The 26,103-nt window shown below is 66.4% G+C and overlaps 2 protein-coding genes across 2 annotated transcripts; both read right to left on the bottom strand.

Moving 5' to 3' along the window:
* Positions 1-1,196: 1,196 nt before the first annotated feature.
* On the bottom strand, positions 1,197-8,396 carry NUDT18 (nudix hydrolase 18). The gene is made up of 4 exons (XM_058820261.1): positions 8,370-8,396; positions 5,680-5,840; positions 3,230-3,443; positions 1,197-1,783 (listed from the first exon to the last, which is right to left on the bottom strand). The coding sequence occupies exons 2-4, from the start codon at positions 5,824-5,826 to the stop codon at positions 1,197-1,199; spliced, it is 948 nt and encodes a 315-aa protein (XP_058676244.1). The 5' UTR covers positions 5,827-5,840; positions 8,370-8,396.
* Positions 5,862-25,777, bottom strand: HR (HR lysine demethylase and nuclear receptor corepressor). The gene is made up of 26 exons (XM_058820074.1): positions 25,693-25,777; positions 25,399-25,598; positions 24,589-24,927; positions 23,873-24,114; positions 23,687-23,735; positions 22,886-23,304; positions 20,844-21,546; positions 19,714-20,434; positions 18,962-19,142; positions 17,516-17,721; positions 16,584-16,733; positions 16,415-16,501; positions 15,540-15,658; positions 15,367-15,439; positions 15,076-15,230; positions 13,702-13,917; positions 12,326-12,512; positions 12,160-12,229; positions 11,322-11,420; positions 10,889-11,025; positions 10,306-10,506; positions 10,094-10,204; positions 9,893-10,014; positions 9,125-9,337; positions 6,925-7,061; positions 5,862-6,267 (listed from the first exon to the last, which is right to left on the bottom strand). The coding sequence occupies exons 1-26, from the start codon at positions 25,775-25,777 to the stop codon at positions 5,862-5,864; spliced, it is 5,628 nt and encodes a 1,875-aa protein (XP_058676057.1).
* Between the last annotated feature and the right edge of the window lie 326 nt (positions 25,778-26,103).

The following is a 26,103-nucleotide window of genomic DNA, read 5'->3' as shown; positions in this document are numbered from 1 at the left end:
TCCCCAAACCCACTCCCCATCTTTCCCCCAAAACACCTCAAAATCCCACCCCCTATTTTCCCCAACCCCCCCTAAAACCCCACTCTTCATTTTCCCCCAAACACCCCCAAAATCCCACTCCCCATTTCCCCCAAAACCCACTCCCCACTTTCCCCCAAACACCGCCAAACCCCATTCTGCATTTTCCCCCAAAAACTCCCAAAGCCATCCCTATTTCCCACCCAAACCCCACTCCCCACCACAGCCAGGACACAGCAACAGCAGCCGCAGCCAGGTTAATTTTATTTTATTTTATTTTATTTTATTTTATTTTATTTTATTTTATTTTATTTTATTTTATTTTATTTTATTTTATTTCTGCTCCCACCCCCAGCCCCGCAGCACATCCCGGGGTTCCTGTGAAGCCCCCCAATCCCATCTCTCCATCCCTAACTGCACACGGGCACGCTTGCCCGGATCCTCTGCAGGATGTGGCCCTGCAGCTCCTCCCGCACCGGCCACAGCGGGAAGGGGCTGGAGGGGACATCAAATGCCCCCGAGGATATCAAACGCCCCCAAACCCACTCCCCATCTTCTCCCAAACACCCAAGCCCACTCCCCATTTCCTCCAAACACCCCCAAAACCCCACTCCCTATTTTCCCCCAAACACTCCCAAACCCACTCCCGTATTTTCCGTGAAACCCACTCCCCATTTCCCCCAAACACCCTCAAACCCACTCTCCATTTTCCCCCAAACATCCCCAAAACTCCACTCTGCATTTCCCCCCAAACCCACTCTCCATTTCCCCCAAACACCCTCAAACCCACTCTCCATTTCCCCCCAAACATCCCCAAAACTCCACTCTGCATTTCCCCCCAAACCCACTCTCCATTTCCCCCAAACACCCTCAAACCCACTCTCCATTTCCCCCCAAACATCCCCAAAACTCCACTCTGCATTTCCCCCCAAACCCACTCCCCATTTCCCCCAAACACCCTCAAACCCACTCTCCATTTCCCCCCAAACATCCCCAAAACTCCACTCTGCATTTCCCCCCAAACCCCGCTCCCCACCACAGCCCGGACACAGAGTCAGCAGCAGCAGCCGGGTTAATTTTATTTCATTTATTTCATTTCTGCTCCCACCTCCACCCCCTCAGCACATCCCAGGGCCCCCCTTTACCCCTCCGAACCCCCCAATCCCATCTCTCCATCCCTAACTGCGCACGGGCACGCTTGCCCGCATCCTCTGCAGGACGCGGCCCCGCAGCTCCTCCCGCACCGGCCACCAGCGCAGCGCGGGGTCTCGGGGCTCGGGCGGCCGCTCCCGCTGCCCCCCCGGCGCCACGCTCAGCAGCACATTGAAGCAGATGCCATCGGTGTCCCCAGCGTCGCCGGGGCTGTGCTGCAGCCCCAGCAGCCCCAGAGCCGCGGGCTGCGCCTCCCAGCCCAGGCGCTCCCGCAGCAGCCGCAGCAGCGGCGGCCGCAGCCCCGCTCGCAGCTCGGCCGGCGATGTCCCGCACGCCACCACGGGCAGCTGCGGGGTGGCAGCGGCGGCCAGCAGCAGCCACAGCTCGCCCGAGGCGTTGGAGAAGGGCAGCAGGAGGCGCAGGCAGAGCGGGGAGCAGGGCAGCTCCCGCGGCAGCGTCGGGGGATGCGCGGGGCTGCGGCGGTAGCGGGCGGCGAGCTCCAGCACGGGCAGGATGTCCGCGGAGCGCAGCGGCAGCGAGCGCGGGTCCCCGCGCCACCAGGTGGCTTGGAGGGACTCGGAGTCAGCGTCCTGCAGGGTCTTCAGGGTCCCACCTGAGCGCACAGGGAGGGGCACGGAATGGGGGGACAGCGGGAAGGGGCTGGGGGGACACCGAGACCACCGAGGGTATCGAACACCCCCAAACCCACTCCCTGTTTTCTGCCAAACCCACTCCCTATTTTCCCCCAAACACCCCCAAACTCACTCCCTAATTCCCCCAAACATCCCCAAACCCACTCCCTAATTCCCCTAAACACCCCCAAACTCACTCCCCATTTCCCTTAAACACTCAAAACCCCCTCTGCATTTTCCCCCAAACCCACTCCCCATTTCCCCTAAACACCCAAAACCCCACTCTGCATTTTCCCCCAAACCACTCCCCATTTCCCCCAAACACCCCCAAACCCACTCCCCATTTTCCCCCAAACCCACTCCCCATTTCCCCCAAACACCCCCAAAGCCACTCCCCATTTCCCCGAAGCAGCCCTAAAACCCCACTCTGCATTTTCCCCCAAACCTACTCCCAATTTCCCCTATTTTCCCCCAAACACCTCACTCCCCATTTCCCCCAAACACCCCCAAAACCCCACTCCCTATTTTCCCCAAACACCCCAAACCCACTCCCCATTTCCATGGCTCAGAGGGGACACTGGTGGGACATGGTGACCCCCTAGGTGGGCTCAGAGGGGACATTGAGCCCTGTGTGGGGGTGGTGGCAGGGGACAGCGGTGGCCTGGCACAAAGGTGGCAGGGGACACTGATCCCTGGGCACAGGAGGGGTGGGGACACTGATACCCACCATGGGGCTGGCAGGGGACACAGATACCCATCACAGGGGTGCCACTCTCCATCATGACACTGGCAGGGGACAAGGATACCCATCACAGGGGTGCCACTTTCCATCATGGGGCTGGCAGGGGACAGGGACACCTATCGTGGAACTGGCAAGGGACATGGATACCCATCATGGGGCTGGCAGGGGACACTGATACCCATCCCAGGGGTGCCACTTTCCATCATGACACTGGCAGAGGACACGGATACCCATCACAGAGGTGCCACTTCCCATCACAGGACTGGCAGGGGACACAGATATACACCATGGGGGTGCCAGGGGACACTGATATACACCACGGGGGTGCCAGGGGACAGGAAAAAACATCACAGGGTTGGCGGGGGACACAGATACCCATCATGGAACTGACAGGGATACCCATCATGGGGTTGGCAGGGGACAGGAAAAAACATCACAGGGTTGGCAGGGGACACAGATACCCACCATGGAACTGACAGGGATACCCATCATGGGGTTGGCAGGGGACAGGGATAAACATAATGAGGCTGGCAGAGGACACAGATACCCACCATGGACCTGTCAGGGGACAGGAACACCCACCATGGGGGTGCCACTTTCCACCATGGAGCCAGCTGGGGACACTGACACCCACCACAGAGCCAGCTGGTGACACTCCCCACGTGCCCCCGGTGCCAGCACACACCTGTGGCCCGTGCCAGGAAGGAGAAGCGGATCCAGGCGGGGCCGCGCTCCTCCAGCGCCAGCAGCGTCTCGGGCTCGCAGAGCAGCCCCGACTCCTCCCGCACCTCCCGGCGCAGCGCGGCCACGATGGGCTCGCCCCGCTCCACCCGGCCCGCGGGCAGGTACCAGAGCCCGCGGCACTCGGGCTTGGCCTCCTGCACCAGCAGCAGCGAGCCCTGGGGAGGGAGAGGGGAAAGAGGGATGGAATCGGGGCTAGAATGGGGGTACTGGGGGTGGAATTGGGGTACTGAGCCCCTGGGCAGGTACCAGAGCCCGCGGCCCTCGGGCTTGGCCTCCTGCACCAGCAGCAGCGAGCCCTGCGGATAGGGGACAGGGGGGAAAGGGGATGGAATGGAGTACAGGGGATGGAATGGGGTATGAGGGATGGAATGGGGGTACTGGGGGCTGCACTGGGGGTACTGGAGGGATTGGGGGCCTGGAATGGGGTACTGGGGGCTGCAGTGGGGGTACTAGGCCCACAGGCAGGTACCAGAGCCCGCAGCCCTCGGGCTTGGCCTCCTGCACCAGCAACAGCGAGCCCTGGGGACAGGGACAGGGGGATGGAATGGGGTACAGGGGATGGAAATTGGGGTACTGGGCCCCTGGGCAGGTATCACAGCCCGTGGCACTCGGGCTTGGCCTCCTGCACCAGCAGCAGCGAGCCCTGGGGAGGGACAGCGGGATGGAGTGGGGTATGAGGGGAAATGGGGGCTGGAATGGGGTACTGAGGGGCTGCACTGGGGGTACTGGAGGGATTGGGGGGCTGGAATGGGGTACTGGGGGGCTGCACTGGGGGTACTAGGCCCACAGGTACCAGAGCCCGCGGCCCTCGGGCTTGGCCTCCAGCACCAGCAGCAGCGAGCCCTGGGGATAGGGGACAGGGGGATGGAATGGGGTACAGGGGATGGAATTGGGGTACTGGGGATGGAATGGGGTACTGGGGATGGAATTAGGGTACTGGGTCCCTGGGCAGGTACCAGAGCCCGCGGCACTCGGGCTTGGCCTCCTGCACCAGCAACAGCGAGCCCTGGGACAGGGACAGTGGGATGGAGTGGGGTATGAGGGGAAAGGGGGGCCGGAATGGGTTATGGGGGCTGCACTGGGGGTACTGGAGGGATTGGGGGGCTGGAATGGGGTACTGAGGGGCTGCACTGGGGGTACTAGGCCCACAGGCAGGTACCAGAGCCCGCGGCCCTCGGGCTTGGCCTCCTGCACCAGCAGCAGCGAGCCCTGGGGACAGGGACAGGGGAAAGAGGATGGAATGGGGTACGGGGGGAAAGGGGGGCTGGAATGGGGGTACTGGGAGGACTGGGGGGCTGGAGTGGGGGTACTGAGCCCCTGGGTACTCGGGCTTGGCCTCCTGCACCAGCAGCAGCGAGCCCTGGGGAGGGACAGCGGGATGGAGTGGGGTACTGGGGCTGGAATGGGGTACGGGGGGCTGCACTGGGGATAGTGGGGGCTGCACTGGGGTACTGGAGGCTTGAATGGGGGCACTGGGGGGATTGGGGGCTGGAATGGGGGTACTGGGGGCACAGAGGGCCTGGAATGGGGTACAGAGGGAAAGGGGGGCTGGAATGAGGGCTGGAATGGGGGTACTGGGGGGGAAAGGGGGCTGGAATGGGGTACGGAGGGAAAGGGGGGCTGGAATGGGGTAATGGGGGCTGGAATGGGGCACAGGGGGCTGGACTGGGGTACTGGGTGGAGAGGGGGGCTGGAATGGAGGTACTGGGAGCTGGACCGGGGTCCTGGGAGGATTGGGGGCTGGAATGAGGTACGAGGGGAAAGGGGGCTGGAATGGGGGTACTGGGGGGTGCTGGGGTTGCTGGACTGAAAGATGCTGGAGAGAAAGGGGCGGCTGTACTGGGGGCACTGGGGAATGGCCTGGCTGTACTGGGAGCACTGGGGAAAGGCCTGGGTGGACTGGGAGCACTGGAGGATGGACTGGGGGCACTGGGGGCACTGGAGGGCACTGGAGGATGGCCTGACTGTACTGGGGACTCTAGAGGGATGGCCTGGCTGCACTGAGGGGCTCTGGGGGGATGCACTGGGGGCACCTGGGGGATTGCCTGGCTGTACTGGGGGATGGCCTGGCTGCACTGGGAGGCACTGGGAACACTGGGGGGATTGCCTGGCTGTACTGGGGGGCACTGGGAACACTGGGGGGATGGCCTGGCTGTACTGTGGGGCACTGGAGGAATGGACTGGGGGCACTGGGGTATGGCCTGGCTGCACTGGGGGGCACTGGAGGAATGGACTGGGGGCACTGGGGTACGGCCTGACTGTACTGGGGGGCACTGGGGGGCACTGGAGGAATGGACTGGCTGCACTGGGAGCACTTGGGGGGGGATGTTCTGGCTGAACTGGGGGCACTGGAGGAATGGACTGGGAGCACTGGGAGCGGGGCTGCCTCACCTCCTGGTTGAAGAGCACGGCCAGCACCACGTAGCACACGTTCCTGCCCAGGCGGACGGGCGCGGGGGTCCCCCCGAGCGTCTCCCCCAGTTCCCAGGCGCCTCCATCCAGCACCGCCTCCAGCTCCGGCTCCGGCGCGTCCCCCATCGGGGCGGGGGTCCCTGCGGGCGGGGCGGGGCCGCTCAGGGCGGGGCGGGCTCCTGGGGGGGCGAGGGGACCCCCCAGAGGTGCAGGCCCAGGGGGGACACCGAGAGGGGCTCCGGAGATTGGGGGGAGGGGGGAAAGGGTCTGCTGGACTGGGGGATGGGCAGGGGGGCGTAAATGGGGAGGGGGCGGCTGGACTGGGGGTAAGCGGGGAAGGGTTTGGGGGGCAGGCGCGGGGGGCTGCGGTAGGACAGGGGCTGGCTGGACTGGGGGACCCCCGGGGGGGCGCGGCTCGGGAAGGGCTGGCTGGGCTGGGCCAGGGGGCACGGGAAGAGCTGGCAGGATTTGGGGAGCCGCGGGGGGCTGCGGTACGAGAAGGGCTGGCTGGACTGCAGGATGCACGGGAACAGGAAGGACGTGAAGGGCTGGCCGGACTGGAGGATACTGGGGGGAAAGGGGTGGCCGGACTGGAGGATACTGGGGGGAAAGGGGTGGCCGGACTGGTGGTTACTGGGAGGGAAAGGCTGGCCAGGCTGGAATATACTGGGAGGGAAAGGCTGGCTGGATTGGAGGAAACTGGGAGGGAAAGGCTGGCTGGACTGGAATATACTGGGAGGGAAAGGCTGGCTGGACTGGAGGATACTGGGAGGGAAGGGCTGGCTAGACTGGAATATACTGGGAGGGAAGGGCTGGCTAGACTGGAATATACTGGGAGGGAAAGGCTGGCTGGACTGGAATATACTGGGAGGAATGGGATGGCTGGACTGGAAGAGGTAGCGGGAAAAGGGGAGCCCAGATTGGGGCGTACTGGGAGGAATGGGACGGCCGGACTGGGCGGCACTGGTGGGGAAGAGCTGGCTGGACTGGGAGATACTGGGAGGAATGGGCTGGGCGGTACTGGGAGGGAAGAGCTGGCCGGACTGGGCGGCACTGGGAGGAATGGGCTGGGCGGTACTGGGAGGAATGGGATGGCCGTACTGGGCGGTACTGGGAGGAATGGGACGCCCGGACTGGGCGGAACTGGGAGGAATGGGACGGCCGGACTGGGCGGCACTGGGAGGAATGGGCTGGGCGGTACTGGGAGGGAAGGTCTGGCCGTACTGGGCGGTACTGGGAGGAATGGGACGGCCGGACTGGGCGGTACTGGGAGGGAAGAGCTGGCCGGACTGGGCGGTACTGGGAGGGTAGGGGCGGCTGGACTGGGCGATGCCCGCGCTGGGGTAGAAGAGCTCGCTGGGCTGGGGGGTGCCGGGGGGGCTGGAGCTGGAGCTGGGGGGCTCCCGGGGGTCCCAGGGGGGGAGGGGCTGCAGGGCGAGCTGGGGGGGGCACGGGGGCGAGCTGGGCTGCAGCGTGCACGGGGGGCTGGGGGCGCACCAGGGCCGGGGGTTTGGGGGGGCTGCAGCAAAGGAAGGGCTTGGGGGGCTGTAAGGAAATATTTGGGGGGTTACAGGGTGCAGTAAAGAAAGGGTTTGGGGGGGCTGCAAGGAAATATTTGGGGGGTTACAGGGTGCAGTAAAGAAAGGGTTTGGGGGGGCTGCAAGGAAATATTTTGGGGGGCTACAGGAGAGGATTTGGGGGGTTACAGGGTGCAGTTAAGGGAGGGTTTGGGGGGGCTACGGGAGAGGATTTTGGGGGCTATTGGGTGCAATTAAGGGAGGGTTTGGGGGGCTACAAGGAAGGGTTTGGGGGGGCTGCAATGAGGATTTGGGGGCTGCAGTAAAGGAAGGGTTTGTGGGGTCTACAGGGTGCGATTATGGGAAGGTTTGGGGGGCTACAGGAGAGGGTTTGGGGGGGCTACAGGATGCAGGAAGAAAACGAGTGGGGGGGCTGCAATGAGGATTTGGAGGCTGCAGTAAAGGAAGGGTTTGGGGGGCTGCGAGGAAGAATTTGGGGGGGCTACAGGGTGCAGGAAAGGAAGGGTTTGGGGGGCTACAGAGGGCAGGTTTGGGGGGCTACAGGGTGCAATTAAGGGAAGGTTTGGGGGGCTGCAGTGACGGTTTGGGGGTGCGGTAAGGGCAGAGTTTGGGGGGCTGCAGGACGCAGGAAGAAAATGAGTAGGGGGGCTCAATAAAGGTTTGGGGGGGTGCAGTAAAGAAAGAGTTTCGGGGGTGCAGGAGGGAAATGGGTTAGGGGGTTCAGTAAAGCTTTGGGGGGTTCAATAAAGCTTTGGGGCGCTCTAAGGAGGCTGCAATAAACATCTGGGGCTCTGCAATGCGGGCACGGTTTTGGGGGGTCCCAGCGAGGCTCGGGGGGCGCAGCAAGGCTCGGGGGCTGCCCCAAGGATGGGTGGGATGCAGGAAGAGTCGGGGGGCTGCGGGAAGGGGGGGACGGGGGGCTGCGAGCGGCATCGGGAGGATGCGGGAAGGACGGGGGGGCTGCGGGAGGGTGCGGCGGGGGTCGGGGGGTCGCGGTGAGCCCGGGGGGGCCCCGTTGAGTCGGGGGGGCCGCGCTGGAGCTCGGGGGGGGCAGCGGCGGCTCCGGGGGTCGCGGGCGGGCTCCGGCACCCTCCGCCCCCCCCCCGCACCGCGCATGCGCCGCGCACTCACCGCGCCGGGGCTCCGCCGCGCCGGCACCGCCCCTCTGCTCAGCGCCTATTGGGCAGCGCGCCGGAGCAGCTCGCCGCTCATTGGTTGGTGCTGCTGCCACTCAGATAGGGCGGGACTTGGACTTAAAGGGGCCGCTGGGAGCGTGGCGCAGAGTTAATTAGGCGGGGTTAATTAGGCGGTGGTGATTCCGTGAGGGTCATCGCTTGGTGCCCCTCGCTTCTTGTTCATGGCCCAGTGCCCTTTGACCAGTGCTCATTAAGTGTTAATTAATTACCCCGTGCCCAATGCCCGATGTTAACTAATTACCCCGTGCCCATTTCCCGGTGTTAATTAATTACCCAGTGCCCGTGTTCTGGTGTTAATTAATTGCCCAGTGCCCGTGTTCCGGTGTTAATTAATTGCCCCGTGCTAATTGCCCGGCAGTGTTCAGTCATTTTCCTCCATCGGACAGGACGGAGCAGCGCCCTGGGTCCCTCAGCCTCTGGGGGACCATCCAGCTGTTCCCAGCTGTGTGTGACACTCATGGCAGCGGTGCCCCCTGCCAGCCCCGGCTCTGCCACCTCCCCCTATCCCGGGACGCCGCAGCGTCCCTGGCCCCGGGGGGATGGAGGGAGAGCACCCGTCCCCAACGGGATGAGGAGGATGAAGAGCAGCCCTGACCCCAATGGGGTGTGGGGAGAGCACCCCTGACCCCGGTGGGATGGAGGGGGGTGAAGGCAGAGCCCCCTGGCCCTGGCAGTGACAAAGGGACACACCCAGGCGGGCGCTGCTGGTGCCACCAGAGCCCCCTGCCCGCGATGGCACCGCAGGAGGGGCACAAAGGGACACACCGAGGTCCTGCTGGTGCTGCCAGCGGCCCTGGCACGCTCCGGACACTTTATTCCTCCTGCCCCGAGATCCCCGGGCAGCTCTGGGAGCAAAGCACCGAGCAGAAAGCTCCCGGTATCCCGGCTGTGACCGTGCCCGGCCTCCCGGTGTCCAGGCCGTGGCTGTGACCGTGCCCGAGGCTCCCGGCCCCGGTTGTTCCCGAGGCTCCCGGTGTTCCATCCACGGCCATGCCCGATGCTCCCGGCGTCCCGGTTGTTCCCGACAATGGCTGTGACCGTGCCCGAGGCTCCCGGTGTCCCGGCCATGCCCGGGGCTCCCGGTGACCCGGTTGTTCCCAATGTTCCCGGTGTCCCAGCCATGCCCAAGGCTGCCGGTGACCCGGTTGTTCCCGAGGCTCCCGGTGTCCCGGCCATGGCTGTGACTGTTCCTGAGGCTCCCGGTGTCCAGGCCATGGTTGTGCCCGGGGCTCCCGGTGTCCCGGTGGTTCCCGAGGCTCCCGGTGTCCCAGCTGTGCTCATGCCTGAGGCTCCCGGTGTCACGTCCATTCCCGAGGCTCCCGGAGATGTCCCGGTTGTTCCCGAGGCTCCCGGTGTCCCAGCCATGCCCGAGGCTCCCGGTGTCACGTCCATTCCCGAGGCTCCCGGAGATGTCCCGGTTGTTCCTGGGGCTCCCGGTGTCCCAGCCATGCCCGAGGCTCCCGGAGGTGTCCCGGCCGTGCCCAATGCTCCCGGTGCCCTCCGGTCGCTCCGTGCCCTCACTGGCAGCCCCGCAGCACCCCCAGCGCCTCCCGCACGGCCGCGAGGATCATCCCGTCCAGCTGCCAGGGCACAAAGAGGGGGCTCAGCCCCGCTCACCCCACACCCCGAACCCCCAAATTCCCCCTCCCGAGCCCTCACCTGGGCGCGGAGGCTCCGCGGGGTCCCGGTGCCGAGGCTGTGGAGGCGCACGGCGCTCTCCGGGGACAGGAATCGCTGCTCCACGCTGATGGTGCCGCTCAGGCTCCGCACCTGCCCGTGTTTGCCGTGCCTCAGTTTCCCCGGAGGCTCGGCACGGCCTCTCGGGGAGGGGATGGGGGGTGCGAGGAAGGGGATGGATGGGGGGCGCTCACCTGGTGGGGAGCCCCGGCGGGGACCAGCACGGCGTCCCCGGGCAGCTGCAGGAGGCTCCAGCCGCAAACCCCGCACTCGTCCCGCAGCCGCCGCCGCAGGGTGGGGTCCAGGTACAGCCCGGGGGGCTCCAGGCGGAACCCGGGGGGCTCCAGGGAGGTCCCGGGGGGCTCCACCGCCTCCTGGCCCGGCTCCTGAGCCACCTGTGGGGTGAGCAGGACTTGGTTCGCTCAGTAATAGCTACGCCTAAGTAGCTCGCTTGGGTTTCGGGATGGGCAAACTTAAATTCATTTCGGTTTTTCTTGCTAGACCGTGATGCGAAAGGTACGAGGGTTGATCTTTGGGAGAGCTGAGAATCACCAAAGAGCTGAGATCCTAAGAGAGCTGAGAATCCCTAAAGAGCTGAGATCACTGAGCTTGCCAAGGGTGGCCACGGCTGTGAGCTCACTGGGTATTCGCGCTCTCTGTCTCACAGAGGGATGAGTTATCCAGGTAGTCCTGCCTCGCTCAGGGATAAGCCCAATCAGGTTTTATCGGGTTTTATCGGGTTTTATCAGGTTTTATCGGGTTTTACCAGGCACCCACCTTGCGCAGGAAGTCCCGGATCCGCGGGGCATCCTCGGCGCGGAAGATGTGCCACAGGGCACCGGGCACCGTGCCCGCCCCGAGCCGCTCCCGCAGCGGCGCCTCCAGCTCGGCCAGCTCGGCGGGCACGAGCGGCTCTGCGGGCACAGGGGGCGCAGGGTGGGCATGGGGGCACCATCAGGGGGGTGTCAGGGGCGGGGTGGGACCCCCAGGGGGCTCAGGGGGGTGCCAGGGGCAGGGTGGGCATGAGGGGGCCTGCAGGGGCTCAGGAGGTGCCAGGGGCAGGGTGGGTATGGGGCAACCCTCAGGGGGGTGCCAGGGGGCACGGTGGATATGGGGGGACCCTCAGGGGGGTGCCAGGGTGCAGGGTGGGCATGGGGGGACCCTCAGGGGGGTGCCAGGGGCATGGGGGGGTCCCACACTCTGCCCCTACCCCGCGCTGCGGGCACCGCGTGTGCCAGGACGCTGATGGAATCGGCCGCTTCCACCGTCAGGGGTTTGGTGCCCAGGTTCTGCTCCTGAGGGGGCACAGCTGGAACAGGTTTGGGGTTGGAGCGGGCGGGGCGAGCCCGGCTGCCCCACAGAGACCGGGAACCCACAAAGCCCGGTGTCCCCAAAAGCCCCGGCGCCCCACAAAGCCCCAGTGCCCTCCAAACATCAGTGTCCCCCAAACCCCAGTGTCCTCCAAATCCCCTGAGCCCCCCAAATGCCAGTACCCCCAAAGCCCCGGGTGCCCCCCAAAACCCGGGTACCACCCAAAGCCCTGGTGCCCCCCAAACCCCAGTGCCCTCCAAACCCCGGTGCCCTCCAAAGCCCAGCTGCCCCCCAGAGTCCCGGGTACCACCCAAAGCCCCGGAACCCCCAAATCCCGAGTGCCTCTCAAAGCCTAGCTGCACCCCAAAGCCCCAAAACCTCGGAGCCCGCAAAGCCCGGGTACCACCCAAAACCCCGGTGCGCCACAAAGCCCCGGTGCCTCCCAAAGCCCCGGTGCCCCATGAAACCCCAGTGCCCCCCAAACCCCGGTGTCCCCCGAAGGCCCGGTGCCCCTCTCACCGTAGGACACGCAGACACGCGGCCGCAGCCACCGCCGGCCCCGCAGGAAGGAGCCCAGGTTGAGGCGGCCGCCGGCCCCGCAGTACTCGGGCAGGGGCAGGCTGGCCCGCAGGTTGGTGGCCCTGTGGCAGGCGGGGGGTGACACTCAGGAACCCTCCCAAACCCCAGCTGGCGTGGGGAGGGGACATCGGGTGATGCCACCCTGTGCTGTCACCCACCGGCTCAGCTCCGTGTCCCCAAAGCCACGCTCCAGCTTCAGCAGGTCCCCGCTGCCCTGCTCCCGCTCGGCTGCGGAGGGACCCCGGGGGCACATCAGGGACGGAGCCCGGCTCCCCTCACGCCTCACCCCAAAATCACCCCGGGCACCCCACAGCCTCCCCGTGCCCTCACCTGTGCTGGCGGCAAATCCATCCCAAAACCTCCGGCGGCTCATCCGGACCCGGCTCCGCGGGGCCCGCAGGTTCACGGCCTTCACCTCCTCCTCCTCCTCCTCCTGCCCCGCGGGCTGGAAGGATTCGGGCGCCCAGAGCCGAGGTTGCAGCCGCTTCTGCAGCCCTGACACCAGCACGGGCTGCGGGGGGAGCGGGGGTCAGTGGGGAAAATGGGGGGCTCCGGGTGTCACCCCAAGGCAGGGATGGGGGGCTCCGGGTGTCACCCAGAACACAGGGACGGGGGCTCCGGGTGTCACCCACAGGCAGGGATGGGGGGCTCTGGGTGTCGCCCCACACTCAGGGATGGGGGCTCTGGGTGTGACCCAACTTCCAGGGACAGGGGGCTCCGGGTGTCACCCCCCTGTGGGGCCCCGGCTGTCACCCCACACTCAAGGGTGGGGAGGCTCCGGGTGTCACCCACATGCAGGGGTTGGGGGCTCCCGGTGTCACCCCACACTCAAGGATGGGGGCTCCCGGTGTCACCCAACTTACAGGGACAGGGGGCTCCGGGTGTCAAGGATGGGGGGCTCCGGGTGTCACCCCACAAACAGGGATGGAGGTCTCGCGGGTGTCACTTCATACTCAAGGACGGGGGGCTCTGGGTGTCACCTCACACACAGGGACGGGTGCTCCAAGTGTCACCCCACAGGCAGGGACAGGGGGCTCTGAGTGTCACCCAGCTTACAGGGATGGGGCCTCGGGGTGTCACCCCACACTCAAGGACAGAGGGGCTCTGGGTGTCACCCAAAACACAGGGATGGGGGCTCTGGGTGTCGCCCCATAGGCAGGGAGGGGAGGCTCTGGGTGCCACCCACAGGAAGGGTCTGGGGCTCTGGGTGTCACCCCACAGGCAGGGACAGGGGGCTCTGAGTGTCACCCAGCTTACAGGGATGGGGCCTCGGGGTGTCACCCAGCTTACAGGGATGGGGTGTCACCCTACACTCAAGGACAGAGGGGCTCTGGGTGTCACCCAAAACACAGGGACAGGGGGCTCTGGGTGTCACCCAGCTTACAGGGATGGGGTGTCACCCTACACTCAAGGACAGAGGGGCTCTGGGTGTCACCCAAAACACAGGGACAGGGGGCTCTGGGTGTCACCCAGCTTACAGGGATGGGGTGTCACCCTACACTCAAGGACAGAGGGGCTCTGGGGTGTCCTCCCGCAGGCAGGGACGGGGGGCTCCCGGGGTGATGCCACCCTGTGCTGTCACCCACCCGGGCGTCACCCCACACTCAGGGATGGGGGGCTCAGGGTGTCACTTCCCACACAGGGACGGGGTCTCACGGGTGTCACCCCTCACGGGGGGCTCTGGAGCGTCCCCCTCTCACCTGGCCGTGCCTCCAGTGCTCCTGGAAGGTTCCGTAGCCGCCGCCGGGGCCGGGCCGGTGCAGCCAGAGCAGCCCGCCGGGGCCCAGCACGCTGTGGGAGCCGGGGGGCTCCGGGGGGCCGGGGGGGCTCAGCTCGGGCCCCGCCCGCCGCTCCTGGAGCTTCCTCTCCACCACGCGGGCGATGATGCTGTCCAGGATGCTCGTCAGGCGGTTGTCCTGGGAAAAGGGGCATGGCGACGAGATTGGGGACCCCCTCAGGCCCAGCAGAAGGGGTGGGAAACGGGGCACGGGGTGGGCAGCGGGGCAGAGGTGGGCAAAGGGACACAAGGTCGGCGGCAGGGCAGGGTTGGGCATCAGGCACAGGATGGGCAGCAGGACAGGGATGGGCAGGAGGGCACGGGGTGGGCGGCAGGGCAGGGGGTGGGCAAAGGGGCACAGGGTGGGCAGAGGGGCACAGGGTGAGCAGCAGGGCAGGAGTGGGCAGGAGGGCACGGGGGTGGGCAGCGGGACACAGGGTGGTCAGAGGAGCAGGGGATGGGCAGAGGGGCACAGGGTGGAGAGCAGGGCATGGAATGGGCAGAGGGACACCGGGTGGGCAGGAGGGCATAGAGTGGGCAGAGGGGCACGGGGTGGGCAACAGAGCGGGGTGGGCAGGAGGGCAGGGTTGGGCAGGAGGGCACAGGGTGGGCAAGAAGGCAGGCAGTGGGCAGAGAGGGGGTGGGGAGTGGGGTACAGGATGGACAGCGGGGCAGGGGATGGGCAGGATGGCACGGGGTGGGCAGCAGGGTGGGGGTGGGCAGAGGGGCACAGGGTGGGGAACCGGGCACAGGGTGGGCAGGAGGGCACGGGATTGGCGGCGGGGCACGGGGTGGGGCAGGTGGGCAGAGGGTGGGCAAAGGGGCACGGGGTGGGCAGCACAGTAGGGTGGGCAGCAGGGCAGGGGTGGGCAGCAGGGTACAGGGTGGGCAAGAGGGCACGGTGTGGGCAGGACGGCACAGAATGGGCAGAGTGGCACGGGGTGGGCAGAGGGGCAGGGGTGGGTAGAGGGGCACAGGGTGGGCAGGAGGGTACAAGGGCAGAGTGGCACGGAGTGGGCAGCAGGACAGGGGTGGGCAGGAGGGCACGGGATGGGCAGGAGAGTGGGGTGGGCAGGAGGGCATAGAGTGGGCAGAGGGGCACAAGGTGGGCAGCGGGGCATGGGGTGGGCAAGAAGGCAGGGAGTGGGCAGAGAGGGGGTGGGCAGTGGGGCACAGGGCGGGCAGGAGGGCGCACGGTGGGCAGAGGGGCACGCAGTGGGCAGAGACGCACAGGGTGGGGAACCGGGCAAGGGGTGGGCATCGGGGCACGGGGGTGCCCGGGCACATCAGGACTCACGCTGGGCAGCGCCGGTGCCACGGGAGCGAACGCCATGCGCACGCCGTCGTGCCCCAGGCACAGCTTCACGGCCGTGGACGCCAGCAGGTCGCACAGGGTCGCGCTCTGCACGGGCACCCCCCGCCCCGGGGGCGGCGCCCCCTCCTCGGCGCTCTCTGCTCGGGGGGGCACAGCGCGGTCAGGGCGTCCCACGCCGCCCTCGGCATCACCCCCACGCCCGGCACCCCAAAACCGGCACGGGGTGCGCCCCCCTGACCCCCCCGGAGCGCGGGGGGTCGCGGCCGGCCCTACCTTCCTTGACGGGCCGGGCGGGCTCGGTGAGGCCGCGGGCGCTGCGGGCGGGCACGGCGGGCACCGGCGGCTCCTGGAACAGCCGGGGGCAGTGGGGATCCTGTCAGGGCTTGGGGGGCACCCCCGAACCCCTTTCACCCCTTTTCCCATCATGCAGAGCCCCCCCTCCACACCTGCCTGCCCGGGGGCTCCGCCGGGCCCTGCTCCGCCGCCCCCTCCGCGCACGGACAGCGGGACTCGATGCCCAACTTGGCCCGGACCTCGTGGAGGAGCTCCCAGAGCCGGGTCAGGACTGCGAGAGGGCGCGGACAGCGGTGGCAAATCCCCAGCACGGGGGTTTTGGGGTTTTTTTGGGGGTTTGGGGGTTTTTTGGGGTTTTGGGGGTTTTGGGGGTTTGGGGGTTTTGGTGGGTTTTGGGGTTTTCTTTGGGGTTTTGGGGGTTTGGGGGGTTTTGGGGGTTTGGGGATTTTTGGTGGATTTGGGGGTTTTTGGTGGGTTTGGGGTTTTTTGGGGGGTTTTGGGGTTTTGGGGGGTTTGGGGTTTTGGTGGTTTTGGGGTTTTAGGGGGTTTTTGGGGTTTTGGGCGTTGGGGGGTTTTGGGTTTTGGGGGGTTTTGGTGGTTTTGGGGTTTTGGGGTTTTTGGGGGTTTGGGGGTTTTGGAGTTTTTGGGGTTTTGGTGTTTTGGTGGTTTTGGGGATTTTGGGGTTTTTGGGGGTTTTGGGGTTTTTTTGGGGTTTTGGTGGTTTTGGGGGTTTGCGGGTTTTTGGTGGGTTTGGGGTTTTTGGGGGGGTTTTGGGGTTTTTGGGAGTTTTGGGGTTTTTTTGAGGTTTTGGTGGTTTTGGGGGTTTTGGGGTTTTATTAGGGTTTTGGTGGTTCTGGAGTTTTTGGGGTTTTGGTGGTTTTGGGGTTTTATTAGGGTTTTGGTGGTTCTGGGGTTTTTGGGGGTTTTGGGGATTTTGGGGATTTTGGCGATTTTTGTGGTTTTTGGGGTTTGGGGGTTTTGTAGTTTCTGGGGGTTTTTTTGGGGGGGTTTTTGGGGACACACTCACCACAGGTGGGGACGAACTGCGTGGGGACCAGCGATGACACGCGGTGGTCCCGCCCGGGGGTGCACTCGGGTGGCAGCGCCGGCTCCTCTGCGGCACAGAGAGGCTTTGTTTGTCCCCACCGAGCCCCGCACGGCTGTCACCCCCTGTCCCAGCCCGCCCCGCCCCCTACCAGCGCCGCTCTCCTCCCGCGAGCCGCGGTGGCACTCGGGGCACAGCTGGAAGCCACATCTGGCGCAGCTCCAGTGCGAGTTGAAGAAGCCGCGCTGGCAGCGGTCACAGAGCCGGGGGGCTCCTTCGCCCCGCCTCCAGCGCGTCACCCCTGCGGGAAACACAGCCTCAGGGTCCCCGTGTCCCCGCGTCCCCAGTGCCACCCCCTCCCTGCTTCCCGTGTCTCCAGTGCCACCCCCTCCCTGCTCCCCGCGTCCCCAGTGCCACCCTGCTCCCCGTGTCCCCGTGTCCCCAGTGCCACCCTGCTCCCCGTGTCCCCGTGTCTCCAGTGCCACCCCCACCTGTTCCCCGTGTCCCCGTGTCCTCAGTGCCACCCTGCTCCCCGTGTCCGCATGTCTCCAGTGCCACCCCCTCCCTGCTCCCCGTGTCCCCAGTGCCACCCTCACTCTGCTCCCCATGTCCCCGGTGCCACCCTCCCCATGTCCCCAGTGCCACCCTGCTCCCCATGTCCCCATGTCTCCAGTGCCACCCTCCCCGTGTCCCCAGTGCCACCCTCACCCTGCTCCCCATGTCTCCAGTGTCACCCTCCCCATACCCCCAGTGCCACCCTCCCCGTGTCCCCAGTGCCACCCTCCCCATGTCCCCAGTGCCACCCTCACCCTGATCCCCATGTCCCCAGTGTCACCCTCCCCGTGTCCCCGTGTACCCAGTGCCACCCTCCCCGTGTCCCCAGTGCCACCCTCACCCTGCTCCCCATGTCCCCAGTGCCACCCTCACCCTGCTCCCCATGTCCCCAGTGTCACCCTCCCCATACCCCCAGTGCCACCCTCCCCGTGTCCCCAGTGCCACCCTCCCCGTGTCTCTATGTCCCCAGTGCCACCCTCACCCTGATCCCCGTGTCCCCGGTGCCACCCTCCCCGTGTCCCCGCTCACCCTCGGGCCCTCCCGGCCACGCGTCCCTGTCCCTGCGGACGGCGGCACAGAACGCGTCCCCCAGGACCCCCAGCAGGTGCTTGGCCAGGCAGACGCTGCTCCCCAAATTCCTGACACCCCCATCGGGGTCGGCCACGTCCCCCTGGCTGTCCCCCAGGCTGCAGAGGCCATCGACGCTCAGCTCGCCGTTGTCCCCAAGGGTGAACCTGCGGGGAGAGGGGACAGAGCTGGGGGGGCTCGAAATGGGGGAGGAAAACAGAGGGGGAAATTTGGGGTGGTGGGAGAGGGAAAAGGGGAGGAGAAGGAGAGGAGGCTGGAAAGTGGGGGGAGAGGAGGGGATGCGCTAAAACGGGGTGACAGGAGATGTCCCAAAGAGGGGTGACAGGAAAGGATGTCCCAGAGAGGGGTGAAAGGAGCAAAGAGGGGTGACAGAGGGGATGTCCCGAAGAGGGGTGACAGGAGACGGTTTTGTGAAGCAGGGTGACATAGTGGGTGTCCCAAAGTGGGGTGACAGGAGAGGATGCTCCAAAGAGGGGGTGACACAGAGGTTGTTCCAAAGTGGGGTGACAGGAGACGGTTTTGTGAAGCAGGGTGACATAGTGGGTGTCCCAAAGTGGAGTGACATAGAGAGTGTCCCAAAAAGAGGTGACAGGAGAGGGTGTTGTGAAGCAGGGTGACATAGTGGGTGTCCCAAAGAGGAGTGACAGAGAGAGTGTCCCCAAAGAGGGGTGACAGGACAGGGTTTTGTGAAGCAGGGTGACATAGTGGGTGTCCCAAAGTGAGGTGACAGAGAGGATGTCCCAAAGTGGGGTGACAGAGACAGGGTACCAAAGTAGGGTGACAGAGATGATGCTCCAGAGCGGGGTGACAGGAGAGGGTGGCCCAAACAGGAGTGACAGGAGAAGGTTTGGTGAAGCAGGGTGACATAGAGCGTGTCCCCAAAGAGGGGTGACACAGAGGATGTCCCAAAGTGGGGTGACAGGACAAGGTGTCCCAAAGAGGGGTGACAGAGAAGATGTCCCAAAATAGGGTGACAGAGAGACTGTTGTGAAGCAGGGTGACAGCTGAGGGTGTCCCAAAGTGGGGTGACAGAGAGAGTGTCTCAAACAGGGGTGACAGGAGAGGGTTTTGTGAAGCAGTGTGACAGAGAGAATGTCCCCAAAGAGGAGTGACAGGAAAGGATGTCCCAAATTGGGGTGACAGGAAAGGATGTCTCAAATTGGGGTGACAGAGAGCGTGTCCCAAAGAGGGGTGACAGGAAGGGATGCCCCTACAGGAGGCGATGCTCTAAGAGATGGGTGACACTCGAAAGGAAGGGTGACAAGGAAATACTCTTAAAACTGGGTGACAGAAGGTGACATTCCAAAGCAGGGTGACAAAAGGGACATTCCAAACAAGGAGCTGCTCCGCCGCCCCCTGACACCCTGTGATCTCCCCTTGGCTCACCTGCGGAAGTGCAGCAGCCTGCAGCTGCTCTCGGGGCGCTCTTCCTCCTCCTCCTCCTCCTCCTCCTCCTCCTCACGCTGGGGGTCCCTGCGGGCGCGGGGGGCGCAGGCCCAGCAGCGGGGGATGCTGGGGGGCAGCGCCGTGCAGGGCAGGCTCTGCAGGCACCGGCGGCTCGGCGGCTCTGGGGACACCGGGAAGGGCTTGGGGACACCGGGCAGCGCTTGGGGACACCGTGGAGCCCCATCCGAGCCAACTGGGAGGGGCTGGAAGTGCCCAAGGGCAGCTTGGAGCAACCTGGGAGGGTGCCGGGTGTCCCTGGGCGTGGCAAGGGGGTGGGACTGGATGGGGTTTTAGGTCTTTTTTAGGGTTTCTTCCAAGCCAAAGCATTTCTGGATGCTGGGATCCTATGACAGGCGCGCTGTGGCGGGGGCTGGAAACTGGGCCAGAAAGTAGGGCTGGAAAGTAGGGCTGGAGCTGCTCAGAGGTCAGGCCTGCGGTGCCAACACCTCCCCGAGGAGTCCCTGCCCCAACCACAGCGCTGCCAAGCCCCGGGAATCCCACCCGAGGCTGCCGCGCTGCCCCAAAGGGACATTTCCGTCCGTGCCAGACCCGGGAAGAGCCCCAGCACAGCAGTTCCACAGCCCACACGTGTTCCCAGCTCGCGTTGCGAGCTCCAAGATGCAAAATTCCCTCGGGATCGGGCGCTGCCCCCGCCCTCTCCCGGCCCCGCTGCGCATCCCGCTCATCCTCACCTTCCTCCCGCAGCTCCATCCTCCTCTCCTCGCTGTCCCCCGTGGTCTTGGAGCCCCTTTTGGCCGCCGCCGCGCCCTCGCTGGCGGTGCGGGGACCCTCGGTGGGGCCATGGGGGCGTTTGGCCGAGCGCTTTCCCTCGCCGGGGGGCTCGGGACCCCCGTCCCACCGCGGGGCTTTGGAGCGGGGCAGCGACTGCTCCGAGTGCCGCGTCAGCCACGTCTTCTTCAGCTTGGTGTGGTTGCTGGGTGGGCACGGAAAGCGCCCCGAGGTGGGCTCGAAGGGCACCCCCGGGCACCCGTGGCAGCCCGGGGTGGGGCACAGACAGCCCGAGGGGGGTTCAGGTTTGGCCAGAGCCGCTGGGTAGCGCCCGTCCGCCAGCACCGCCGAGGGATTTGGCTCTTTGGGGGCATCTCTGGGCTCTGAGGGTCGTCCCGGCCCCGCGTCCACGGAAAACTCAGCGCCGTGCGGCCGTGAGCCCACCCAGGGGCCGGGCTGCGGGAGGAGCAGGGGGCGGCTGGAGCCCGGGGGAGGCGTGCGGGGATGGGGAGGGGGCACCGCCGAGCTGCCCCCGGCCCGGCCATCCCCCCACGGGGCTCCCGGCAGCTCCGGCTCCCCCTGCCCGGCCCGCTCCGGCCCCGCTTGGCTCCTGCCCAGCAGCGGCGGCGCCGCGTGGTTCTTGCTCGAGGCGTGGAACCCGGCGCCTTTCTTGGCGTAAAACTCCTGGAAGGGAACAGAGAGGCGGTGTCACCCCACATTGGGGTCGCCGTCCCGCCGGTGTCACCCACATCCCTGCGAGGGGGCGACGCGGAGCATTCCGTTCCCGTGCCTCAGTTTCCCCACACCCCTGCCAGGCCTGGGCATCCGCCCGGTGCTTGGCGGTGCCCGGGGCCGGCTGCTGGGGTGCCCGGCGTGGGAAAGGAATGGGGAGCCGCAGCGGCGGCACGGGGCGCGCCCAGGGCTGGCAGCGCTGCCTCCCGCCGCCCCCGTGCCGCCGTGACTCAGCCGGGGGTGGCGGCACCCGCGGGGACAGCGCGGCGTCACCCCGGGAGACCGAGAGCCCCCCTGCCCACCACCCTCGGGGCTGGAGCCGCTGTCACCCCCCGGGACCCCTCCGAGGGTTGGTTCCTACCTTGTTCCCTGAGCTGGAGCAGCCGTCGAAGGGGGGCGGAGCCGCTTTGCACCTCGGCGGGACCCCCAGGTAGAGGGGCTGGCCCCAGGCGGGCCCGTAGGAGCCCAAACTCCACTCCGGGCCGGCGAAGCGCCCGTTCCCCACCGGGCCCGGCCCCTCGAACGCGGGCTCGGCCTGGGGCGCGCCGGGCAGCAGCGAGGACAGCAGGAAGGGGCTGTGCTTGGCCTCGACGAGGAAAGGGCAGTGCTGGAAGGAGGCCGGGGGCTCTCCGGCCGCATCGCGGGCTTTGCCGGGCACTGCCAGGGGGTGGTAGCGGTGGTACGAGTGGCTGTAGAGCGCCAGCGGGGCCAGCACGGCCTCGGCCCAGCGCGGCTCCTTGCAGGGCTCCCCCCAGCCCCCCTTGGGCTGCCCGTTCCGCGGGAGCAGCAGCGGGGGCAGCTCCGCTCCGTCCTCGGCGCCCCGGGGGAAGGGGCAGCCCAGGTGGGCACCGGCTCCCAAACGCCCCTCGGAGCTCCTCCAGCCTTTCTCCAGGGTGTAGCTCAGCTTGCCGGGCTCTGGGTAGGCCGGGAGGCCCAGCTCGGCCCCGGCGCTCCGGGATAGAAGCATGGCGCTGCTCTCCATCCCCCGCGAGTCCTGCGCTGCCTCCGCCGCTCTTCTCCAGCGCGCCGGGCTCTCCCCCATCCTCGCGTCGCTGGCCGTGCTGCTGCCGCGCTCATGTGGTGCTCAGCGCCGTCCCTGCGGGCAGCGAGAGCGGCATCAGCGGGGAACGCAGCCCAGCCCTGCCCGGGCAGCGCTGCGGGGAAACTGAGGCACGGCGATGCTTGGCGGCGGGGGGGGGGGGGGGGGGGGTGGTTGGGGCGCTGCTTTCTCCATCCTGCGGTGTTTTTGGGGAGATCGGGCACTGGGCAAGGTGGCAGCACCGGTTTAACCACAAGCTGCAAGGGGAAACCAGAGGGGGAAGAACAGCCCCCTGTCCTTGGCCCACCAGCACCCCTCGCCATCAGGCATTGAGCGCCGCGGCAAGCGCAGGGGAGCGACACCAGCGGGGAGCAGCGCCCACCCCTGCGGGGAAACTGAGGCACGGCGATGCCCAGGGGTGTTGCTGTGGCGCTGCTTTCAACCCCCCAGCTCCATCCTGCGGTGTTTGGGGCACGGGAGGATGGAGCACGCTCATTTCATAGGGCTGCCACAGCTTGGGTCTACCCCAGGTCTGTGCAAAGTGAGGAGAAAATCAGTTTTGTTTTCCGTTTAAAGATGCCAGAAGCAGAGATGCTCTCAAACAATGAGATTGTCTCTTTTTCCTGTAGGTGCTTCATGGCCACAAGTCCTGCCCAGGGCTCTTGGCTCTGCAAACAGGCGCTGGGCAAGGTGGCAATCACAAACTGCAAAGGGAAATCAGAGGGAGAACAACAGCCCACCAGGACCCCTCGCCATCAGCCCTTGTGCACCACGACAAGCACAGGGGAGCGACACCAGCGGGGAGCAGCGCCCACCCCTGCGGGGAAACTGAGGCACGGCGATGCTTGCGGGCGGTTGCTGGAACTCTGCTTTCAGCCCCCAGCTCCATCCTGAGGTGTTTGGGGCACGGGAGGATGGAGCACTCTCATTTCATAGGGCTGCCCCAGATCCATGCAAGGTGAGGAGAAAATCACTTTTGTTTTCTATTTAACGAGTGCCAGAAGCAGAGATGCTCTCAAACAATGAGATTTTCTCTTTTTCCTGTAGGTGCTTCATGGCCACAAGTCCTGCCCAGGGCTCTTGGCTCTGCAAACAGGCACTGGGCAAGGTGGCAATCACAAACTGCGAGGGGAAACGAGAGGGAGAACAACAGCCCACCAGGACCCCTCGCCATCAGCCCTTGTGCACCACGACGAGCGCAGGGGAGCAGCGCCCACCCCTGCGGGGAAACTGAGGCACGGCGATGCTCGGGGGTGTTGCTGTGGCTCTGCTTTCAATCCCCCAGCTCCATCCTGCGGTGTTTTTGGGGAGACCCCCGGGACCCCCGGCTCCCCTGCCCCGCGGGACACACGATCCCAGCGGACCCGTGTCCGGGCCGGGTGTCGCCGTCGCATCCCGTCCCGTCCCGGCGGGGCCGGCGGCTCCCCGCGCCCACCGCCGGTCCCTCCTTGCCCAGGCTGGCGCCGTGCCCGGCCGCTGGCACCCTGGCACCCAGCGTGGGGAGGCCGTGCCCTGTGCAGGCATTCGCCCCCGGGCAGGGCTGGGTGCGCTTCCCAGGAGGGCTCCCAGCCAGGGGGGAGCTCCGCGCTCGCAGGGGCCCCTCCTGGGAGAAATGCCGGGGGGGATTTGTAGGATTAACGCTCCGCCGGGACCCGGGCCACACGCAGATGAGGGTGCGGAGCCAGAGCCCGCATCCTGTCCCCGTGTCCCCCGTGTCCCCCGTGTCCCCCGGTCCGGAGCGGCGCAGGGTGACAGAGCCGAGCTCAGCCAGCTCCCGGCCCTGCTGTGGGGTGGGACAGACAGCCCCGAGGGCCGGGATGGGGACAGGAGCAGAGTGGGGACAGCACCGTGTGTCCCCAGAGCCGCTCGTCCCTGTCACATCCTCCCCCTAAAGAGGGCAAAGCTCCCATTCCCACGGGGCTCGGGAAGCATCCCGGGACACCCTGGGGACAGCCTGGGGACAGCCTGGGGACAGCCTGGGGCACGGGGACACCCTGGGGACACCCACCGTGGGGCAGAGGGACAGCCTGGGGACAGCCACGCTGGGGCACGGAGACACCCTGGGGACACCCTGGGGCACAGAGACACCCTAGGGACAGCCACTCTGGGGCACGGGGACACTCTGGGGACACCCTGGGGCACAGAGACACCCTGGGGACAGTCACCGTGGGGACAGCCACGCTGGGGACAGCCACCGTAGGGCACAGGGACACCCTGGGGCACAGAGACACCCTGGGGACGGCCACCGTGGGGCACAAGGACACCCTGGGGACAGCCACGCTGGGGCACAGGGACACCTTGGCGACGGCCCCCCCATCCCTCCGAGGCCAGGCTGTCCCACCCAGCCCCACCTCAGAGAGCTCCCCCAGCGCTGTCCCCAGGCTGTCCCATCCCCGAGGGTGGCACTCCCGCCGGGGTGACGCTGTCCCTGTCCCTCAGGCCAGCGCAGGACGCCGCTCCCGCTGTTCTGCAGCACCCCCGGCGCCCCCGAGCTACCTGCAGGGTCCATGGGGGACCCCAGCGCCGAGGACGAGCGGGGTCTCCGCCGGTGCCACCGGGTCCGGGAGAGGCGAAAGCGGCCGGGCGGGAGCGCCTAAACCCACAGGCTGAAGGGGTCCGGCTCCGGGATCTGCAGGAGGCAGAAAGCCGCCCGGGCAGCCCTGGGGATGTTCCTCTCCTCGTGCTGGAGCTGAAGTTTTTGATCCATTGGCTTGGGAGGCTCCGTGGTGCTACGAGCCGGGGGTGGCGGCGGGCTGCGATTCGGGGATTGGGGTGCCCGGGGAGCAGCGGCGGCGAGATCGGGACCTTCCCCCGCTTCTAGGCAGCCCTGAGCATCGTGGGGCTGACGAGGAGCTCCGGCAGCACTGGGCGGGCGGCAGGGACGGGATGGGATGGGACGGGACGGGACGGGACGGGACGGGACGGGACGGGATGGGATGGGATGGGATGGGATGGGATGGGATGGGATGGGACGGGACGGGACGGGATGGGATGGGATGGGATGGGATGGGATGGGATGGGATGGGATGGGATGGGATGGGATGGGATGGATGCTGGCGCTGCTGACGCCCGGCAAGCGGGAATCGCCCAGCCCCGGGGGCACCGGCGGCGGTGCCAGGGCGGGCAGGTGTGCTGTGCCCCGTGCGGGTGAAGAAAGCGCCCTTTGTTCGCCAAGGCCGCCCCGGCAGCCATGAAAGGCTCCAAGCCGCCCGCTCCGGGACGAACCGGAACGGGACAAACACCGGGATGGGCCACGAGTCCCTGAGCTGGCGCTGGGGACAGGGACAGCACGGGGCAGGGGGTATCCTGTGGGCTGGGAGTCGCCAGGAGCCCAAATCCCTTCGGCTTTGGCCACGATCTGGCCTTGAGTGTGCTCCAGAGCTGGGTCCGACCCTGCTGCCCCTGCCTGGGGGGCAGAGAGAGATCTTGGGGGACAGAGAGAGCTCCTGGGGGGGCAGAGAGAGCTCTTGGGGGGCAGAGAGAGATCTTGGGGGGCAGGCAGAGATCCTGGGGGGGCAGAGAGATCTTGGGGGGCAGAGAGAGCTCTTGGGGGGCAGAGAGAGCTCTTGGGGGGCAGAGAGAGCTCCTGGGGGGCAGAGAGAGATCTTGGGGGGCAGGCAGAGATCCTGGGGGGGCAGAGAGAGCTCTTGGGGGGCAGGCAGAGCTCCTGCAGCCCCTGCAGACCCCCCAGCAGAGCGGGGAGTGCTCCAAGGGGTGCGGAGGGGCCTTGGGATGCTGCGGGGACAGTGTCACACACAGGGATGCTGTGACAGCATGCTGGCAGTGCCACCCTCACCAGGGATGGGGAGGGAGTGACTGGGACTCTCATCCCTGCCCTGCAGCCCATTAGAGTCATACCCATCCCAGCTGTGCCCACCAGGGTCACACAGATCCCACCAGTGCCCACCAGGGTCACATAGACCGTGCCTGTGCCCACCAGGGTCACACAGATCCCACCAATGCCCACCAGGATCTCATGGATCCCACAAATGCCCACCGGGGTCACATCCATCTCAACCATGCTCACCAGGATCACACAGACCCCACCTGTGCCCACCAGGATCACATCCATGCCAGCTGTGCCCACCAGGGCCACACAGACCCCACAAATGTCCACCAGGGTCACACAGATCCCACCCAGCTGTGCCCATCAGGGTCTCACAGACCCCACCAATGCCCACCAGGATCTCACAGACCCCACCTGTGCCCACCAGGATCTCACAGACCCCACCTGTGCCCACCAGGATCACATCCATGCCAGCTGTGCCCACCAGGGCCACACAGAGCACACCAATGCCACCAGGATCTCACAGATCCCACCCAGCTGTGCCCACCAGGATCACACTCATCCCGGCTGTGCCCATCAGGGTGACACAGATCCCACCAATGCCCACCAAGATCATATCCACGCCACCAATTCCCACCAGGATCTCACAGATCCCACCAATGCCCACCAGGCTCACACCATGCCAGCCATGCCCTGCATGCCGCCAGCCAAACCTGGCACCTTGTGGGTGCCCCCCTCACTGTCCCCAAGCCCCAGGACCCCCAGCACGAGGACCCCTGACCCCACCCCACCCAC

The sequence above is a fragment of the Ammospiza caudacuta genome, chromosome 26, assembly GCF_027887145.1.
Source record: "Ammospiza caudacuta isolate bAmmCau1 chromosome 26, bAmmCau1.pri, whole genome shotgun sequence".
Taxonomy (NCBI): Eukaryota; Metazoa; Chordata; class Aves; order Passeriformes; family Passerellidae; genus Ammospiza; species Ammospiza caudacuta.
This window is presented reverse-complemented; position numbering and strand designations above follow the sequence as displayed.